General features: G+C 41.8%; 1 protein-coding gene across 1 annotated transcript; it reads left to right on the plus strand.

Annotated features, from left to right (window-relative positions):
• Positions 1-1,000: 1,000 nt before the first annotated feature.
• On the plus strand, positions 1,001-22,288 carry FCRL4 (Fc receptor like 4). The gene is made up of 12 exons (XM_046682014.1): positions 1,001-1,031; positions 2,743-2,763; positions 6,859-7,113; positions 8,161-8,415; positions 8,710-8,994; positions 9,839-10,126; positions 15,344-15,454; positions 16,614-16,641; positions 17,506-17,588; positions 17,821-17,889; positions 22,032-22,063; positions 22,163-22,288. Exons 1-12 carry the CDS (start codon positions 1,001-1,003, stop codon positions 22,286-22,288), a joined length of 1,584 nt encoding a protein of 527 aa, XP_046537970.1.
• Positions 22,289-22,494: the final 206 nt, after the last annotated feature.

Here is a 22,494-nt window from a genome sequence, read left to right on the forward strand (position 1 = left end):
AGGGTAATGATGATGGTGATGATGACTGCCTTCCATCTTTGTCCATGGTCAGCTCTCAGTGCTAGAATGATATCCTTTCAACTTGGATGTTACTTCCACTGTGAAGCATTTCTTGCTTCCCCAGAACTGGGTCAGATTTCCTTCTGTTGGACCAGCAAAGCACTTTTTACTCTGTATTTAACTCCCTGCTGCCTTTGTCTGCCCCACTAAAATGAAAGCTTATTGAGTTTTCTTACCTCTATACTCCCAGCTACTGGCACAATGCCTAACATACAGTTGTACAATCAATATGTATTTGTCTAGACATTCTTGTAGCAGATTTTAGATTCTATTACCTTAAGTTAAAAATTGTACTGTCCATTCTCCAGGGAGAGCATCATGGGGCTATAATTTACTCATCAGTTTTCTTCCTACCCAGATCAAAGTTTGTAGCTTTCTCTGAGATAGATGAGTCAGGATATTTTCATATGTGTCAGACAAGGCGTGAGTAGTCCTATGATTCAAATGCTTCATCAAATATAGATGGTCAGCTGGAGTGGTCCAGCAGAGGCCATCAGGAGTCAGGTATTTCTTCATTGAATGAGAAGTTCTCCAACTCTGGAGTGATTCAGGTACATCCTTAGATTACGTGAATCTTAAGAGGGCTGTAGTCTTGCCTAGTATCTGGTAGCAGAGCAAATGAGTTGCAGTTTCCTTGGAAGACAGAGAATGGAGGGTTCTGAAAACATGATGACCAAAGCCTTGAGAAGCTATTCACACCAAGAGGTCAAAGCAATACTGAAGCAATTCTATTAAGTATTGATTTTCATTATTGGGATTCTCTTACACTGGGTAACATGCTATTTGGTATTTTAAGAAAGATTCCTCTACTTCCTCTTTTCACTTCATTACCGCAACCAGCTATACTCAGAGAAGCATCTTGCTGAGCTCACTACCCAGCACTGGGAACCGGCCTGTCTCCTAAGAACTGCTCCTCCTCGGGCTCCCAGAGCAGGCTTCCATGCTACTGTGGGCATCCTTGCTGTTCCTTGGTAAGTGATGGAGAGGAAGCCTCTGCTCGCTGAGAAATCTGAGCTTCTCCACTAGCAAAGGCTTCTCCTCTGGGCTGCTGATAAAAGGGATTTTACTCCTATTTAAGAACAGTGGAAAATGAACAAAGGGGGAAGATGTTGATTTAATGGTATGAGAAGAAAAAAATTGATTTCCAAAAGTGTATTCATCATTTGCTTTTAACTGCCTACAGAAAATTTTTTCTATTCCAAAAGTGGGCTTATTTTTCCATGTAAAAATAAAGCTACAGTTAGATTCAGTTACCCTGGTAATCACAGGTCATGAAGACCAGAGTGAAAGATGAACTGAGACCATTTTAAAAGGACCATGTCCTAATTGTGAGCAGGTGTAGAATGATCTGCTGAGAATAGTTATTGCCTTCTCTGTACCCAAGATCAAACCTGCTCTGATGTTTGCAAAGAGCCTGAGAAGAGAAGAAATAAGAAGGTTTCCCTTTGTTTTTTTTCTTCCTTAATTTTGTACTATTTATCAATATTTATATAAATGAGGCACAGATTTCCTAGTAGCTCAAGCTAGGGAAATAAAGACCGGTCAGTCAGTCATACACCAAATATTTATTAAGCATGTTTGTCTTGTTCTCAGCTGTATCTCCAAACCCTAACTGAGCGAAGAGTTGTTAGTGTGGCTGGCGCATCATGGGAACTCACTAAATAGCAGATGAATGGGTATATGAACATGGCACAATGCTGGGCAGTGAGGAGAACACAGTGACATAGAGGACACAGTCTTTGCCCACCAAGGCTGACACTCTGATAAGGAAATAAAAGTACAAATGCAAGAGCATTTGACTTGGCAGTAGAAGAAAATATTACACAATGTGTCATAAGATAATGTGGGTGATAATAATTAATGCTTGCTGATAATAATTAACTCTTGCTGAGCCTTATGTCAGATACTTCTAAGAATATCTGATGTATTAGTTTATCTAATCCTCTAACAATCGGTAGGTTAGAATTGCTATAAATTCTATTTTACAGATAAGGAAACTAAGGCACAGAGGTAGTCTCTTGCCTTAAGTTTCCTTCAGTAGAACAGTTACGGGTCAGGACTCAAATCCATAATCTAACATTGGAACCATGGTTTTAAGCACTAACCCACACTGCATGTCCATTTACGAGTTCCAAATGAGCTGCGATGGTTGTGTTCTGAGTCGAGAGAAGAGGGAGACTGCTACAGCCTAGGGGCATCTGAGAAGGCTTCTTGGGGGAGGTGGGATTTCATCTGGGCCATGGGTGTGACTTGACTTTGGTACTGAAGGAGGAGAACAGCGTTCCAGGCAAGAAGATAGTGAAGCCAAGTCTCAGCAGCAGCCACAGTCAGTGTTCAAAACGCAATGACAGCAACCAGTAATTGAAGACTTGCTAATTGAACGCATTAAAACAAGACTATGAGGTCACTTTTATGGTCCCCATTTTACAGATGAGGAAAGTGAGCCTCGGAGGTTTTATATAGTTTGCCCAGAATCACACAGCTAAAATTCAAAGCTGTTTCTGCCTGAGTTCACAGCCTGAACTTTTGGCCATGGCATTACCTTGCTTCTCTTGAGTGAGTGGAACTGGACGTGTTTCTCCTCCTCTTAGTTGGAAGAAGAATGTGGGCAGGTGAGCTCTCAAGATGGAGTGGTTTGGGGCTCCATGCCTTATGCTGATGTCTGGCTCTTGACTTTTGCAGCTCCAGTCAGTGGACAACTTGGTAAGTACCCCTTCTCTTTTCTTTCTTATGTTTCAAGATATCCTAATAACCATCCTCTATCTCAAACACTTGTAAGAAGAGGCCTTGTTGTCTCTGCATCCTTTTCCTGAGGACTACAAGCATATGAAACCATCGCTCTGTCTTATCATTCTGATCTTAAGAGTTTGGGAGTTACACTCTTGGACCAAACCTGCTATTGTATTCGATGAACTTGGGGGGCCTAGGATACATGTCATGGAGATCAAAGAGAGGGGGGTGCCTCCACCTGACACGAGACTCTAGCCAACCTGACAGAATGCATAAACTCCTGAGAGGGGAAGCATAGAAATAAGCCAGTGCCTCAGTGGGGGAGGATGGGGTACAAACAACTTGCCTGCTTCTCCACGTTTCCTAGCTCCAGCTTGACAAAGCACTGCCCTAACCATATCAACCAATTTATCCTGAACTTCAGCATTTTTGTAGATATTTTCCTATTAATAACTCAAATCATGATGACTTTGAGCCCCCATCCTACTTGTCAGGAGAAAGTCCAGCTTTCTACTGGAAGCTGTCTCCAAGTGTTTTGCCAATCCCTGTGGATTCTTTCAAGCCCATGGAGTCCATCCTGGGGGCTGCACAGCCCCTTGATATACACTGTCCCCTGCAGTTCCTGGGTCTACAGTTCTCCCCCTTAGTGCTGTGGATACACTCCCTTTCCCACAAATCCCTGACTAACTGGGAAGAGATTGCAACTTGGCAAGACTTTACTAATGGTTCTAGGATGGAGAAATAAGGTACAGAGAGTGTTGTACATCAGCTACTCGATGTGGTTAATCTCAGAACCCATTAACTCAGTTCTAACCTCATGAGGGCCCTGACAAGGTATGTTTCCTCCTGGCCATAGGGCCATCAGTGTGCGGCAGGGCCAGCTTATCTGGACCAGCAAGGAATCTGGCCGCATACACCAAAGGAAGTCTCTTTCTTCTAGTATAGGACCTACTGCCAAGTCCCTGTGTCCCTAAACCCAGGTGCTTCCTAGGATAGAGATAATGGGGATTTTTATTCCCTTCAGGAAAAACAACCCCATACCCACTGGGGACACAGGATAGTCTGTACCAACCTCTAAAGAGAGACAGAAAAAAGTCTGCAGAGACACGTGAATGTTTTACATTACCAAACAGAACATTTAGCTTCTTCATTTGAAACAAGTATCCAGGTTACTCTGCAGTTTTTGCCTCCAAACAGAGGGAGAATATTTCCGTCACATTTGAGTATAACTAAAACACCACTTTGGCTAGTTTTTCCACAGAAAGTTATGAATATATAATGTCTCAAACTTTAAAAAAGCCATCGCTTATAAGCTCTTAAATGTAGACGTTGATCTGAGTATAAAGGTACTAAGAAAAAAACACACAAAGTGATTCCACTTAAAATTTTATAGTAAATTACATAACCCAAAATTGAGATTTTATTTTTGAAAAAGAAAACAATACAATTGGAAATAATTTATTTTCTACTTCACAGACTTTAGCTTATCATAGGCAATTTCTAGAGCAAAGCATGAATCTAATATTGATTTTTTTTTTGGTATGTGGTTGCTACCACGGCTTCAGGCATCCTGACCATGTTCAAGGCAGGAAGTGGTGGAGGGGGGCAGGGGAACTAACACTGTAAAAGAGCTTCCCAGTATGCTCTCTCTTTCCACCATAAAGGAAAAACTTTCCCCAGAATCTCCATCCCCTAGTCCACTCCTAGTTTTATTCCTCTGACATCTCTTTATCCAGAACACACAGCTGGGAAGGTCAGTGCTTCACTTTTTCAAACCCAACGGTGGCAACAGGCTTAAGAGGAGGGCATTGGGACTGACTTTCAGAAGCCAAACAAGTATTTTCCCTATCATTGGTTTCTCCTCTTCAATTGTTAACAGAGCCTTGTTACTACACTTGTCAGTGACTTTGGGAGCCATCAGAGCAGTGGTCCCACATAACTTCTACCAACTTCATGAGTTACTGCATCTTCGCAAAATCTTAAATATCACTTTGCCATCAATTTTCGCTGTATGTCCTGTGAAAGATTAGCCCATCAAGGCACTGATCTTTCAGCAGGCTAGGTAGTAGCAATAAAGGGGAAGGATGTTTGAGGAGATGTTTCCAATCATGTATAATTTGGGTTGTAATTATTTTTGTTATGGCAGGGAAGAAACATTTTTCCTCTATCTTCTTAGGTTTTATAATAGGGGCCTGCAAACTAAATGGACAAAGACAGATTAACAAGAGAAAAGAGAGATTTTTATTCACTACTTACAGGAGAACAAAGAAAAATGTGAGCCATGGAGGCAGGTGGAATTTGGGGCTTATATACCATCTGAATAGCGAAAGGGGAAAGGGAGAAGAGCACTTAGGGGAAAACAAATGGCTTTTAGGAAAGATAAATAGGCCGTTAGAGAACAGATGAGAGCTATGATAGTTTTGTCACAATATTTATTTAGGTGTGATGCACTTCCAGTCTCTGGTGATAAGAATTAATCCTTCCTGGTTGCTCCTGGGGAGGCAATTTATGATAATTGAGTTCTTTTGGGAGGCCCTGCTTTCAGATAGATAAGGGTGTTCAGAGTAAAAACACATACATAAAATCTACTCTCAAATGCCTTCAGCTCAAAATAATTTTTATGCCACAGCGGTATATTCGGGATGCCTTCAGTTACTAGCCCTCACAACCTCACAACTACAAAACTCAGAAAATAAACACTTAGATAAGAGCCTCAGTAACAGTTTCTTTCGGGGAAATATAATTATAAACAAAATCTTATCCCAATCCAGAAATCCTCTTCAGAAAGGATTAAAGAAAAAATGCTTGTTTCTTGAGTAAGCATTAAACCAGAATGTGATGTGCATCGCAATCCACTAAGAGACTGCGGAGACAGAGACGAATGTGGTGTTCCTGTACAGCCAGGCAGATACGACCCCATTACAGACATGTTTTCAAGATTAAACTATTTCTCAATTAAGAGGTCTTGACAGCACCCTTTGTCACACATAGCTCATGATAATCGGGGAGACCACCCCTGTGTGAGCTATTTGGCTTTCATACAAAGGAGAAATAAACTTCTCAGGTCTTTACGCCTGGAGGTAGTTTTGCATACTGGAGCAAGGTGCCCTCCAAATGTAGTCTGTCATCCTCCCACAGGAAGTGGGAGAGAGGGGAGCTATCCCCCTAGATGTCTGCATTTTGAAAAGATGGATCCTCTTGAGAAAGACATTCCTGAGTTGTGAGACTGGCAAGGGGCTTATTCAGCCTTTATAAAGATTTACATCATTTGTAAGGAATTCTGAAAGAAAAGGGAGAGAGGGAGAAGAGTTTTCCCTTATTTTCAACAGGGAGAGTTAAACTTCTTATTTTCAATTTATATTTACCTTTACATTCTCCAGTTTCTATCCGTCAGTGTTTCAAAGATCTTAAAGCCTGATTTAACGCAAGGTCCATATTTTATTGTCATGAAAGAGTATCTTTGAGGATTGGGGAGATAGGAGCACCTAGCCCCCTCCCCCCAGCACTCATACTTTTTGTCGCTATTCAAATATAATTCTCACTTCGGACAACAGCCTGCTCCCTTCTCCTCTATCTACTTCTTGTTGGTAAAAAATACAGCTCAAACCCTTTTCCATAAGTGCATAATCAATCCCCAAATTCCTACGCTCCCTCTATCACAACCGCCAGCCCACCACATGCCCATGGCACACAACTGCTCATCTTAGAGAGGAGTCTGTAATATCAGGAGCCTGGAAAGGAGGGAATCCAGGAGGAAGCTACTTGAGGACATGGCCCACTGGGAAAGGTAAGGGGGTTGTGAGCCTCCCATCACTGATCTTCCATGGTCAGTCGGTGCTGCTGGGGTTGGCTCTGAAAGGCCAACATGCTCCTATGGACCATGGAGCAGCCCCCATACCTCTGGGTAGGCAGGCACAGCTGGAGAACCTGCAACCTGGGGAAACAGCACCCTTCCCAGAAGGCCTTTTAGGGATTCTCCAAAGCCAGGTCCTCCAGTCTGTCCCACACAAACCTCTGTAGTGGGGACTGCAGGCACCTCCACCTCAGACTCATTTCTCTCCTCCTCAGCAACTGCACCCAAACCCACGATTTCTCTCCATCCTCCATGGACCACCGTCTTCAAAGGAGAGACTGTGAATCTGACTTGCGATGGATTTCACTTCTATGCACCAGAGAAAATAAAATGGTATCGTCACTTCCTTGGAAGAGAAACACAAATCGAAACCCTAGGAAACACCTTTCAGGTCCATTCTTCTGGAGACTACAGATGCCAGGCCGAGGGCTCACAGCTAAGTAACCCTGTGCGCTTGCATTTTTCTTCAGGTGAGAAAGAAGGAGAATTAGTTAAAACTTTAGGAATGGTTTTGGTACATCTTAGCTCCTTGGAGTCTCCAAGAACTGAGGCTTTCATTCCGCTCTAACCCTTGACCGCAGTTACTTTCAGTTTCACCTTCTCCTTCCTGGTCTATAAGTATTTTCCAAACTGCTATTGATATTAGAGTTCAAATGTCTAATATGAAAACATTCTTGCACACTTACATAGGAAAGGAGTTGGTGTTCGGGGATTCAAAAATGAAGCTGTTTGAGATCCTGCTCTCAGACTTCCTCCAGGAGAAGTTACACATACATGAATGTACTGAGCACAAAATAGAAAGTGAAAAGTGCCATAAAACAAGAGTTCAGAGGGGAAAATCTCCAACCTCAGGCCTTGTGTCCCCACCTGTCCTAGTATCAGTCCCTTCTTTACTCCTACTTTTCTGACACCCTATCTCATCCTGTCCTGTTTTGCCTACTTTAGGGACAATGGTTTGGATCACTCCACAGGCATCGCTCTGTAGGAGCAGGCATTCACTGCTGTCATCTAAGAAAGAAAGGGTAGAACTAATCTCAAAGAACAGAGAATTTCCTTAGCAGACCACTTTCACTATCCCTCCAGCCTGGATTTGTGTCTGTGATGATAAACCTGCCACATAGCAGACTCCAATGCATTGTAATACTTCCCATGCTATTTCGCTAAAAGCTACCACTTGGATGACTCCTGCTCTGAGGTTTGATGAGCAAGCTGGTGTTGATCTTTGCCATATTCAATGACATCAGGGATTTTGATCACACCTCCTCTCAGCTTTTCCTCTCTGTTTGAGAATTCTTATATTTTTAATCTATCATTGAATGATTAAGTAGATGTGCTTGGGATTTATTTAGGAATTGTATCTGAAGTGTGTCACTGATTTGAAAGGAAATGAGCACCCTTGGGTCAGGAGACTAAATCCTGTGGAAGAGAAAAGAAGAAAACAGCAAAACCTTTGTAATTCCAGATACACAGAGGATGGAGTGCCTGAATGACATGTCTTGTTTCTCTGTGGTTTCCAGACCCTCTCATCCTTCAAGCCCCGGATGCTGTGTTTGAAGGTGATATGTTTGTTCTGAGATGCAAGAAAAGGGGGAAAGAGAAACTGATTGCTGTGAAGTACACTTACAATGGAAAAGTTATTTCTGATTCTAATAAAACCTTGGATCTTCTGATACCACAAGCAAGTTCAAATAATGGTGGCTATTACCAGTGCATTGGATCTGTGGAAGGAAATTATATGTTTAGATCAAGTACAAAAGTTATTAAAATTCAAGGTAAACCCTTCCTTTCATTTAGATTTGCTTAGTAATGTCAGGGTCGGGAAACTGGGTGTGACAGGAGGGGATCTGTGGGTTGATATCAAAACTCTGAATAAATGAGAAGCCTAAGTCCTCTAGGAGGCAGAGAAAGTGGAGTGATTAGACTTAAATAAAATGTGACAAAGGATTGGATAAGCTTGTTTGTCTTGCTGTGTGTCTGAAGTTTCCTAGGACTGAGAATCCAAGCCTACCTCTCCCGGGGCTCTAAACACCCTCATGCTGAGAACTGGATTTTCCTCTTCTCTCTAGAACTATTTCCACGTCCAAAGCTGACAGTCACAGCCTCCCAGCCTACAGAGGGGAATTCTGTAAACTTGAGCTGTGAAACACAGCTCCCTCTAGAGCGGTCAGACACTCAGCTTCACTTCGTCTTCTTCAGAGACAACGAGGTGATCCTTTCAGACTGGAGCAGGTCCCCAGAATTCCAGATCACAACCATCTGGAGGGAAGACTCAGGATCTTATTGGTGTGGTGCTGAAACAATGACCCACAGCGTCCACAAACGAAGCCTCCCACTGCAGATCCAGGTGCAGAGTGAGTGTTGGAGAGCCAGGTGGGCTGGGTGGGGCTGTGGTATTTTCTCTGACTACTCTTTGGCCCTTTGTGGGTAGGGACTGCCCAGTACAGATGGATTTTGCCATCCTGGTGGAAGCATCAGGCTTAGACTGAGAAGTGAAGTACTGTAACAAAAGAAATGCAGAATTTCATTTCCAACTCCATTTCTTTAAAACTCAGTCTTCCTTTGACACTCTATAGCCTCAAAATGATAGAGGTGCTTCATGGAGTTAGATACAGGAGTTGGGGAAAACAAAACAAAAACAAGAAAACAAGGGGCCCTGCTACTGAGTTGGCAGATTCTAGAATGCCAGATCTTGGGGCAAACTATTTAGAAGATAATCTTCCATGTTTTCTTAATCAGTAGCAACAAATAGTAATATGAGTGCCTGTGATGTATAAAGCAGAAAAGAAGGAGGTGCATACATGCATACATACAAAGATAAACACAATAAATATCAGCTTGTCTTAGGTACCAAAGCAGGACTTCTGGAAATGGATGTGATCCAGCCCAGTGCCATTATGGCCACTATTGTTGTTACCTATCTCTCAAAACAATCCAGACCTCCAACTAGGACATCAGACAAAACTTAAATGCTTCTCCAGGGATAGCCCATCTTTTTTCTCCTGGAGTCTTGTGTATCAGGATGGAAAACTTACTACATTTAGTGATATTCTAGGTCCAAAATCCACAGTCTGTGAGCTACAATGCTGGCACCTGCTAAAGAATATATCTTAAAGTGACATAAAAGGTGACCCTGTCCAACATCCCAGCCCTGCCCTCCCACACCAGGCCCTCACTTGTCATCTTGTGTGCACACAGGAATCCCTGTGTCTGGAGTGCTTTTGGAGACCCAGCCCCAAGAGGGCCACGTGGTTGAAGGGGAGACACTGATCCTTGTCTGCTCCGTGGCTGAAGGCACAGGGGACACCACATTCTCCTGGCACAGAGAGGACACAAAGGAGAGTCTGGGGAGGAAAAGTCAGCGTTCTCAGAAGGCAGAGCTTAGGATACCTGTTACCAGGGAGAGCCATGCTGGGGAATACTATTGTACAGCTGACAATGGCTACGGCCACATCCGGAGTGAGGTAGTGAACATCACCGTGAGAAGTAAGTTGTAATTTCCATTGATCTTATTTATTCTCAGCTTTCTCAAATTAGGAGTGGGCATAACCAACACTATCTTTGTGACTCTCCTTTTTCTATTTCCATTTTGCCATTTTCCGTGGTGATAGACAATTTCTTCCATTCAAATATTAATAATTCAGGTTATGATGAAGTCGTACAGTGAGGCAAAGCTGGCCAGGAGACATTTCACACGTTGGAGATGATTTTGTGTGCTGTACTCTGATCCATTGTGTGTTGATCACAAAGAACAGCTTTAACTCATTAACAGTGTTTTACGGTAGGGTACAGCTCTATCATCCTAAGTGTCACCTATACTCTGCTTTCAGTAAATCATCCACGGCACATCAAACCAGTCTCCTCAAGTCTGAAGGACTGAAGTAACAGACATTCCTACACTCCATTACTGTAGGCCTGAGAGGGTCTCAGTGCCCAACTGTATGCAGGTCAGGAAACTTACAAGAGAGCAGATACAGAGCCTAGTTCTGTCCACTGAGGAGACAAGCCTTCCTTTGGGATCCCACAGTTCTAGCTTATGTATTTCTCTTTCTCTTTCTTTTTCCCCAAGAAGCCACACAGGCCAAGCCAAGTTCCCACTCAGCTCCCTTGGCACTCAGGAAATGGTTTCTACTAATTGAAATTCCTCCTCTATCTCAGATTAAGTTGCATCCTTTGATATTCAATAAAGCTAACTTTTATTGAGGAGCTACTGGAAAGCTAGAATTCCTTGCTTTTTTTTTTTTAACAATAAAACTCCTCAAAAGAATTTTCTCTACCCACTCTTTTTACTTCTCCTATTTTCTCTCAAGTCCATCACCATCAGGCTTGCCTCATTCCACTGAAATTATTCTTGTGAAGATCACTTATGACCTCTCTAAATCATAAGTCAGTTCTTATTACTCCTCTGCTCAATATTTTCCCCTGGCTTCCCATCTCCTTGAGAGTGAGAGCCAACATCTTCTCAATGGTCTGATGATCTGGCCCTCCTACTTCTCTGACTTGTCCCCTGCCACTCTGCCCTCACCTTTGCCACTCTAGTCACCATGGTCTTCTGTCTCTTTCTCAAATGTTTTGGTCACACTTTCACCTCAGGGCCTTTGCATTGCCCTTCTCTGATATCCTCATGCTCACCCCCTCACTTCCTCCAGAACACTAATCACCTTTTCAATGAGACCCTCCCCAACCACCCTAGCAGCTCTTCACCAAGGTGCTCCCTCTCCAGGTCCTGCTGGATTCTTCTTCACAACATGTGTCACTAATTGCCATGCCATGTAGTCTTTGCTGTCTCCTCTCACTCCTCCCATATTAGTGTCATGAAGGTAGGTCTTTATTTTGACCACTGTTGTATCCCAAGTGCCTGGACTAGTGCTTAGCTCATATGAGGCATTTGATAAATATTTGTTGAATGAATAAATTTTACATAAATCATTTTTGTTGATCATAGTAACAATCGTAGAAGATAAAGATATTATTATCTCTATTCTGCAGAAAAGGAGTGTGAAGCTCAGAAAGGATTGGTAATTTGCATAACTTCACAAAGCTTATACCAGGCAGCCCAGATTTTATCCTCCATGAAATCATTTAGCTCAGAGAAAGAATTGTCAAAGTTCTCCTAGGGAGTACCCCATAGTCAAGTGCCTAGCGTCAACCAGGCTAAATAAGCATAGAACTGTGCTGTTTATATCAGCAGTCAGCCCTGACAGAACTGTGAACCTCAACAGTTTTGGTTAGTGGCTCTGGGAAGGGCTTGCTATGTTAATGGCCCAGCTGCTGTGCAGTTTTCCCTTCAACTCCCTGGAGGCAAGTCTTGTGATCAAGCGGGGTCTTCGTAGGTGGGGGGACTGACATGTTTTCCCACAAAAGGGTGCCACAGAAGGGTCTGCTTGTCACCCTCAAAATTTCTTAGCGAACAGCAACATTGAGCATAATTCCCAGCAGAGAAGGGCAGAGACTAAGCTGGGTGTCATTTTAATGTCATTTCAAGAAGCAGCTGGGGAGGGGAAGAGAAGATAGCAGAGCTGAAAGCTCCCAAAGGGCACTCCCTGAAGGCTCTTGAGTGCCTTAAATCCAGAGTGACACTGGAGGTAGGAGTGCTGCTTCTCCAGGAAGGCTCTTATACTGAGAAGCTTACCTTGGAGAGCCCAAAGCTTGCAATCCCTGAATAGGGTAATAGTGAATCTGAGGGTCATTCACACCCAAGTGTAAAATTACTTACCTTCCTTTTGGAGGTTAAGGGGATAAAAATGAATTAGCCTCCTCTGATCCAGACAGTGAACTGGTTACTTCACACATGTAATTTCATTTTACACTCACAACTACCCTGCAAGGTAGATGTCATTGTCTGTTAAGGAAACAGATGATCTCAGGGATTAAGCAAATGTCAAGGATTGAGTTGATGTATGATAGAGCAGAAATTTCTTCCTAAATCTCTTTTGTTCATGGACCTTATGCAAAATCTCTGTACTTTAGAAGTGGGAGAATTTCTAGCAAGAGAGAAACTCTGAATTAGCCTGCAGTACTAGGCTAAGGTGGGCTGCCGAAGCTCATGTTGCTATAACAAAATACCATAGACAGAGTGGCTTTAACAACAAGAAATTTATTTCTCACAATTCTAGAGGCTGCAAGTATGAGATTGTGTCTGAGATCAGGGTGCTGGAATGGTCAGGTTGGCATGAGAGCTCTCTTCCTGGCTTGCAGACAGCTGCATTCTTGCTGTGTCCTCACATGGTAGAGAGGGGGAAAAGAGAAAGAGATCTCTGGTGTCTCTTCTAAGAACACTAATTCCATCATGAGGGACCTCATCTAAACCTGATTACCTCCCAAAGACCCCCATCTCCAAAAGTTAGGGCTGCTTCCATGTATGAATTTCAGGGGGAAACACTTCAGTCTACAGAATAGGCTGAAGTTGGCTGGAGTATGCCGAGTAGGAGCAGACCTAATTTGTGGGCGTGTCCCCTAAGCTGATCAGAGGGCAGCATGAAGTTCTTGAGGGCCTAGGGCATAGTATGAGGGCAACAAATAAGAGCTAATACTAACATAGACATAGCACTTGTCATGTGTCAGGAGCTGCTCAAAGTACTTTATATATATTAACACATACTTAGTCTACCTCCAATAGTACTAATATAGTTACCATCATCCCCATTTTACAGATAAGAAAGCTGAGGCACAGGGAGATGAAATAATTTTCCCTGGCCACACAGCTAGTAAGTGGAAGAGTCAGGATTCTAACCCAATAATATAATTCTAGAGTCTGTGCCTTTCTTTTTTCCCCCACATTTGTCAAGATATTATTGGCATATAACATTGTGTAAATTTAAGTGGTACAGTGTGATGATTTGCTATATGGATGTATTGTGAAATGTTTACCACAGTAAAGTTAGTTAACACATCCATCACCTCACCTGGTTACAATTTTTTTTGTGTCTGTTTGTGTGTGGTAAGAACTTTTAAATTCTGTATTAGCAGCTTTCAAATATATGATATAGTATTCTTAACTCTAGTCAGTGTGCCGTACATTACTATCCTTAGAATTTATTCATCGTGTAACCGGAAGTTTGTATCCTTCGACCACCTTTATTTATTTCCCCCATCCTCCATCTCTTGTGCCTAGTAACCACAGATTTGTTCTCTGTTTCTGTGAGTTTGTTTTTTTTAGATTCCACATATAAGTGAGATCATACAGTATTTGTCATTCTCTGTCTGAGTTATTTCCCTTAGCATAATGCCCTCAAGATTCATCCATGTTGTTGCAAAAGGTAGGATTTCCTTCCTTTTTATGGCTGAATAATATTCATCCTACATATATATATGTATACATTATATATATGTATACATTCTTTATCCATTCATCCATTGATGGACCCTTAGTTTGCCCATGTATTGGCTATTGTAAATAATGCTGCAAAGAACTTGAGGATGCAGATATCTCTTTGATGTAGTAATTTAATTTCCTTAGGATATTTACCCAGATTGTTGGATGAAAATAGAACATAGCAGTTCTATTTTTAATTTTTTAAGCAACCTCTATACTGTTTTCAATAGTGGCTGCACCAATTTTCATTTTAACCACCAGGGTACAAGGGTTTCTTTTTCTCCACATCCTCACCAACACTTGTTATCTCTTGTTTGTTTACTAATAGCCATTGGGACAGGACTGAGGTAATATCTCACTGTGGTTTTGATTTGCATTTCCCTAATGATTAGTGATATTGAGCACCTTTTCATGTACCTGTTGTCCATTCATATATCTTCTTTGGAAAAAAAGTCTCTTCATGTCCTTTGCCCATTTTTAAATTGGATTATTTGGGGATTTTTTGTTTTTTTGCCATTGAGTTGTATGTGTTCCTTATATTATTAGATATTAACCCCTTATCAGATATATGATTTGCAAGTCTTTTCCCCCATTCTGTAGATTATCTTTTCATTTCGATGATGGTTTCCTTTGCTGTGCAGAAGCTTTTTAATTTGATGCAGTCTCACTTCTTGATTTTCACTTTTGTTGCTTGTGCTTATGGTGTCATATCCAAAAAGTCATTATTGAGACCAATGCCAAAGAGATTTGCCCCTGTTTTCTTCTAGGAATTTTATGGTTTCAGGTCTTACATATAAGTCTTTAATACATTTTGAGTTAATTTTTGTGAGTGGCGTAGACAGAAGTCCGGTTTTATTCTTCTGCGTATCTAGTTTTGAATATCTAGGTTTCTCAGTGCCATTTGTTAAGAGACTATCTTTTCTCTGTTGAGCATTCTTGGCTCCCTTGTCAAGTATTAGTTGACCATATATGCATGGGTTTATTTCTAGACTCTAGATTCTGTCCAATTGGTCTCTGTATCTGTTTTTATGCCAGTACCAATTCGTTTTGATTACTCTAGCTTTGTAGTACTCATCAGTGGAAGGAGCTGGCTACCTTTTTCCCCTTTGCCACAATCCACCAGGACTCTTAACCTCTTGCCTTCTACCACTTCACAATGAGTTACTTCCTGTCCTTTACAGGCTCAGGTCTGAGCCTCCCACAAGTAGAAGGCTACTTCCTGTGCCACATCATCCCCGGTCTAGCCCTCGTGAGTCCTAGCCCCTTGAGATTCCTCCCTCTCCCAGGGCTCAGACTCCAGTCAAGCCAAGGGAAGGTTTCAGGGCATCGTGGCAATTCTAGGCCCTAGATCTCTTCCCCTGGGGCTCATACAGACTCTTCTCCCTCAGGCCCTCCAGGGAATAGAAGTGGCCTTATTGCCGGGGGAGCCACTGGAGTGTCACTCAGCATTCTTCTGGCTGCTGCCCTGCTGTTTTGCTGCTGGCACCAGAGGAAATCAGGTTTGTGTTCTCTCCTACCACTTGCAAGAGCCCTTGCTTTGGACACCTCAGCTTGTTGCAGCCTCGGTAACCACCACATCACCGTTCTCCACCTCAGCACTCCAACACTCACAGGCACACTCAAACCCTTTAAAGGGCAGTTTTCTTAATAGATGCTGTGGTTGAGGGCTGCTTATATCTAGTTTGGTTTACTAAGCCTCAAGTGAAAGGTGGGGAGGAAGTAAGATTTTAAATGTAAGTTTCAAAAATTTTATCTAAACAGTTTACTTGGGCGGTTTCTTTGGTTCATACAGACTGGTCAACTAGATACGTCAGCCTGTCCTAAATCGCCCTTAAATGGACAATCAAAATAAACCGACAGGCTCTGTAAAGAAGTGACTAGGAATAGGATCTGGCTAATCTCTATTCTTTTTCCTCAGAGACTCCCCTGAGTCAAAGCCTGAACCTACCATCTCATGCTTCAGAGGCCCTGCTCTCCACAGGTCAGCCCTCCAGTTCCTCCCCTACCTGAGGGAGAGTTTCTCCGTCTGCCAGGCACCATCTACCATGTGCTTCCAAATGCTTCTTGCCTTAGCCCAGGTCAAGCTGGTTTCAGATGCCAGAAAACCTGGTGTGGAAGACAGGCACAGGACCTCTTTCAGTTCTAGAACAATCACCCACATCCTTCAACTCTGTCTCTTGATGTAATTCAGTTCAACTCACCAGGTCCTTCTGAGCGCCTTCTGTGGGCCCTGCTCTGGGCTAGGTATAGGGAGCTTTGGACCTCTGACCACAAGTCTCCTTAGCAAGCCTGAGTTGGAGCCCCAGGTTCCTGTGGGCATGACCACAGATGCTCCTTGCTGTCCACCTGCGGCCCCTCACTACTCTACAAGACAGAAGTCAGTTATTTTTAATACTTCCTGAGGTACATGGACACAGCCTTGAATCTTAATCAAGTCTCAAATAATTGCATATTTAACCCAGGAATATGTGGCCCTGTCCCCAGTAAGTTACATGCTTTGTTCAATTTTTTTTTTCACATCAAGTTTCATGAGAATTCGGGACAGGGTCCGTGTTTGAATTTTCCCGTGACCTCTCTTAGGCAGCTTATGTGCGTGAAGTAGTATTTGAGAAAGAGCTCCCTCTGCTGACATAAACGTGCCTTTGCTTTATTTTGCAGGAGACGGTTTTCTGAAAAACAGAATCAGGTGAGGCCTCAGCCTTGCGGTTTTCCAAGAATAAAATATGCAGAACTATGGGGCTGCAAAATTAGGTCAAGTGATTTCTCTATGTCCCTATGGTTAGATGCTCCCATTTTCACGTTCCTTGAAACAGCCAAAATCACAGCTTCCAAGAAAGCTTCTAATAGTCTGTGTTATAGAGATTGCATGTATTTAGATAAGCTTCTTATTTGAAATTCATCCACTCATCTAAAAGGATGATACCAAAGGTTACAGATTTTCTAGGTTGACGCAGTGTATTTCTGGTGCAAATAGTGCTATAGTTAAACAATATATTACTATAACTATGTGTAAAATGACTATCTGTTCCAGATTTACCAGGAAAGTCGCATTTTCCAATAATCTTCTTTTTGCTCCACATGTGCACATATTTTCATCAGATTTTGTGCCTTTAACTTTGGTTTGGAAAATATGGTCTTCTTCTTCTGTCTATGTCAGTATCTCCATCTTAGGTTACAGCCAGGGACTTGGGGCATGGATTATGTCTAATTGCTTCTTGAATTGTCCTGACAGGATGAGGTGAAGACAATACCTCCTGATGATGTCAGGTTTTTTAACCAATTGAAAGTGATCATTCTACCTGTGAGATGATTGCTGCTGTGATGTCAGAGACTCTCTGGCCTTGTTCCCAGGGAACCTGCCCATACCACAGCCCCGGGATTTCTTTTAAAAAGACAATATGACTCTATATAGACATATTGATGCTCCAGTTAAACCATTCAGGGTCCCCAGTCCTCTGGTGTCTGCTGAAGTCCCCTTTCTCTCTGGTTATTCCAGTCTCCTGCATATTATAATGTTCCAGGGATGATCGTGTGTTTCTATGTCTCACAGGAGTCCTCCCACCCCAGGCTTAAGAGAGTCTGCCCATCCCACGTGCCCTGCCGCAGTGGAGCTGCAGCAATTGTACAGCAATGGTGAGGATTCCCCAGTAGGAAGCTGCTCGCAGCCTGAGCCAGGGAAAGATAATGTGCTTTGAGGTCTGGAAAAGGTCCCTGGTCTCCCTAAGGTATCCCACACCTAGACATGCCCAATAAATACTTGCTTCACAGTCTGTCCCAGAAGAGTGGAGAGGATGCTTAGGAAGGAGCATCTGCAGCACATACCACTGACTGGGACAGTCTAGAAAGTGTTGTTTTTTCTTTCCAGTGCACCGCAAAGAAGGAGACTTGGTATATTCTGAGATCCAGATTATTCAGCAGGGAGAAGAAAAGGAAAGTAAGTCACTGGGGATAGATTCTGGCTGCAAACTATACTCGTTCATTCAATACATATTTATTGAGCACGTCCTATGTGCCAGGTACTGTTGTAAGCATAGGAAGTCAATCAGTGAACAAAGCAGATAAAAATCCCTACAGTGTGGTGCTTAGACTCTGAAGAGAGAGGGTAGACACTAAAAAATGCATAATATATCTTTGCTGAAGGTCAGAACAAAATTAAACATCTTTCTGATAGATACTGTGATCATGAAGGTGTATATATGAAGGTTGTCCTTAAGTAATTAATGAATGATAACAAAGCACCTACTGTGTACTGAGAACATTTATATACATGTATAATGTATACGTATATATACATCCATATATGTGTGTATATATATGTTTACATATATACGTTTAATTAATCCGTATAATGCGTCCATGCAACCAATACACTGAACAAGCAAGATTTATGGTTTAATTATAAAAATTTTCTGTCTTCCACAGTCTCTTTATACTGTATTTTGTGGGAGATCTTCTCAGGCACTCAGGATGAAAATTCTGGCAGCCAAAGGCTTTTTGACAAATTCTCTATTCTCTTAGGTAATAGACAGTAAGTGGACACTATGTCACAGTCTCAAGTTAGTAACTAGAATATCGAGTTCAAAATATTAATCAAAACTTTCCCATCTCTAGTTCAGACACATTTCAGAGTGGAAGCTGGCGATGGTAGGGCTGAGAGGGAAGACAGGGTAGAGTTGGCTTCTTCTCTGTTTCTTTGGTTGGCCTCCCCTGACTAGTCTGGAGGTTGCTGGGGAAAGGACTTACTCCAGTTGGTGTTTTAGAAGCAGGTTTCCACCTCTTTGGCCTGCCAGATGCTTAAGCAGGCACTCTCCCCTATGAGGTGCATGTGTAGTCTCTTCTGAGGTTTCCTGCTGAGTCTCTCCTTCCTGAAGTTCCTTTGGCACACCTGGTACATTTCTAATTCCAGAGTTGTTTGCGACTCCTTCACTGGTCTCACTTCCAGTTGATCACATCCAGCTTTATGCTGCTGGAGTCTGTTGGTACCTGTAAATGCTATTGGACAGGACCCAAGATGGCCACACTTCTGCTTGTTCTCTCTCCCACGTGGACCACATCTGTCCTTGGGAACACTTGGGCATTTCAGGTCCGTGCTAACCCAGCAACACTATTCTGATCCGATCACCAGTTGTGAGTCAGAATTCTCAACTCTCTAGATTGGTGGCTTTCAAATATTTTTTATTATAATCCACCATAAGAAATACAGATTGTATTGTCAGCCAGGGCGAACATGTACACACACACACACACACAATCACTGACACATAACTGAAACAAAAGCTATATGAGACAATACTTAGTGGGATACACTCTATTTTCTATTCTGCTCAAATTTATTGTTTTAATCAGCTTTTTGAGGTATAACCTATATACAATATAATTCAGTAATTTTAAATGTACAATTCAATTAATTTTAACAAATGTATACAGTCAGAGAACCACCACCACCATCATGATGTAGAACACTTCCAACACCCCAGAAAATCCCTCCGTGTCCCTTTGCAGTTAATCTCCCCCAGCCCCACTCCTGGCAACCACTCATCTGCTTTTTGTCCCTATAGTTTTGCTTTTCTATAATTTCATATAAATGGAATCATATATGATGTAGTCTTTTTATCTGGCTTCTTTCACTTAACATAATGTTTTGCAATTCATCCATATTCTAACATGTTATAAGGAGTTCACCACTTTTTTCTTTGACATGTAAAAAGTTGTACATGTTTAATGTATACAACTCACAAGTTTGGGGATAAGTATATACCATTGATAAGTATATACCGTTGAAACCATAACCACCATCAAGTTCATAGATATATGCATCATCTCCCAAAATTTCTTCCCACTCCCTTTATTATTATTATTATTATTATTATTATTATTATGTGCGGTAAGAACACTTAACATAAGATCTACCTTCTTAGTAAGTTTTAACTATAGAATAGAATGTTGTCAGCTACAGGCACTATGCTGTATAATAGATCTCCAGAATTATTCATTCTGCATAACTCGAGCTTTGTACCCTTTGACAATTACCTCCACTCTCTCCTCCTCCGAGACCCTTGTAACCACCATTCTACTCTCCACTTCTATGTGTTTGAATATTTAGATTCCACATATGAGTGAGAACATACAGTATTTATCTTCTGTGTCTGACTTATTCTACTTAGCATGAAGTCCTCTAGGTCCATCCAGCTTGTCACAAGTGGTAGGATTCTCCTCTTTTTAAAGGCTGAATAATATTTCATTATGTATGTATACTACGTTTTCTTTATCCATTCATCCATTAATGGACATTTAAGTTGTTTCCATATCTTGGTTATTGTGAATAATGCTATGATGAATAAGGGAGTGCAGGTATCTCTTCAAGATCCTGATTTTAATTCCTTTGGATAAATACTCAGAAGTGGCATTGCTGGATTATATGATCGTTTTATTTTTTATTTTTAAAGGAACCTCCATACAGTTGTTCATAATGACTATACCAATTTACACTCTCATCAAGAGTGTACAAGTGTTCCTTTTTCTCTGCATCCTTGCCAAGACTTCTCTTTTGTCTTTTTGATAATAGTTATCCTAACAGATGTGAGGTGATAACTCATTGTGGTTTTGATTTGCATTTCCCTGATGGTTAGTGACGTGGAGTACCTTTTTAATACCTGTTGCCCATTTGTATGTCTCCTTTGGAGAAATGTCTATTTACTTCCCTTGCCCATTTTTTAATTAGGTCATTATTATTATTATTTTGACTATTGAGTTGTATGAGTTCCTTATATATTTTGGATATAAATCCCTTATTTGAAATATGGTTTGCAAATATTTTCTCCCATTTCATAGGTTGCCTTCTCTACATATGGCACCTCACTTGGGAGTTTAAAATCTCCAGTATCTTTGTACCTACTAGAAATTTCAATTGTAATCTTACCTAAACTTGTTTTACAAATGAGGCTAAAGAATTTTCAAGGTCACACAACCAGTAAAAGACCAAGTCTTCAGTTTTGCTGTTATATTTGCTGTTTCTAGAACCTATTACTATATTTGACCAACACATATCATCTGATCACCTAGTTTGTTCTCACTTTGATTTCTCAGCCGTTTCCACCAATCAGGGCCTTTTGCATGGTGGTATTAGAACTTCCACCAATTTGCTTGGGTTAATTGGGTCCATCTTATAAAGTTACCCTGATCATTTCCTGTTCTTCACACTCTGTCCTTGATGCATTTGTCAAAATACTGTTATAGCTGAGCACTCTGTTGGCGGACTAGTTATATTTTAGACACGTTATGTATTAATGATCTGTAGCAAGATTTCTTCATCAGTGCCTCAAGGTTTGCCTGAAGCCCCGGAAATTGTATGCAAAGTTCCGTGCATATGACTATTGTTCTGAGAAGAGAATACATAGCTTCTATCATATCATTAAAAAGATCTATAACCCCTAAAGGTCTATAGTAAGAATATGGTGAAAAAGAGTCCCAGGATGTATCTTTTTTTCAGGCTCTATCTCTCCATAAAATTACTATGTGTTTTTGATGATTCTATCTTCTTCTCTGAAACTCTTGATTTCCCATGTGGGATCTGACAAATCATACCTTCTAAACTTTTTTCTCACTGTGGTTCCATCTCTAAGAAATTGTGGCAATAAAATCAAGAACTAGAATATGCTAATGTAAGAGGGCATACATATGAAGAGCTGTAATTGGAACTTGGTGGGCAATCAGGGGTGAACTTTGAGGTTGGGGTGAGATGGAAGTGCTATACACTAAGAGAGGAAAGAATTAAAACTAAGAGACAAATCCTTTCTCAACATCTGGTGAAGGAAGGGAGCAAGGTTTCTTGGCATGGTATTGAGGGAAGACTTTACAGATCAGTGGAGCTTGAAACGAAATTGCAGAAGGCTGGGTTGAGAAATGATGAAACAGAAAATCACATGTGCTACAGGGCATGTTGGGGTTTAGGGTTAGAAAAACATGACAATCAATGAAAGGGCCCAGTGGCTCCCAGCCTCTGGGAAATAAGCTAAAAGACTGAGTTCTTGGTGGATCCAGATGCCCACAGTTCAGTGGTTCCCTTTCCCTCCACAGCCAATACCTCCAGAACATCTCTAGAGGACAAGGTGAGTTTTATTTCCTGACTATTTTCTCTTCTGCTACTACCTATAGCCCCATACTCCCTCTCGCTTTCCATTTCTTCTTCTATCTTCTTTCCACTCCAGTGTGCCTCCGTTATCTACTCTGAGGTGAAGAGACAACTTTCAGGGGATTCAGCTGGAATGGTCCACTGTAAGGATGAAGAAGCCATGGAAAGTTACGAGAATGTCCCTCATAAGACTTGTCCCTGATCCAAAGCCCCCAGCTGAGTGCAGCCCTCAAGGTCTCTGGAGTGGACAACAAGTTCCAGCTTTCCAGTTCTTCTTGCCCATGTGCACTCACTCCCAGGACTCCTGATTCATCTCCTCTGAAGTGGCGATGGGATGGCTCCTGAAAGACTTCACTAACATAACCAGGATCCATAGTTAAGGGAAGACCCTGTGTACCTGCTCTGAGG

The sequence above is a fragment of the Equus quagga genome, chromosome 13, assembly GCF_021613505.1.
Source record: "Equus quagga isolate Etosha38 chromosome 13, UCLA_HA_Equagga_1.0, whole genome shotgun sequence".
Lineage (NCBI taxonomy): Eukaryota > Metazoa > Chordata > Mammalia > Perissodactyla > Equidae > Equus > Equus quagga.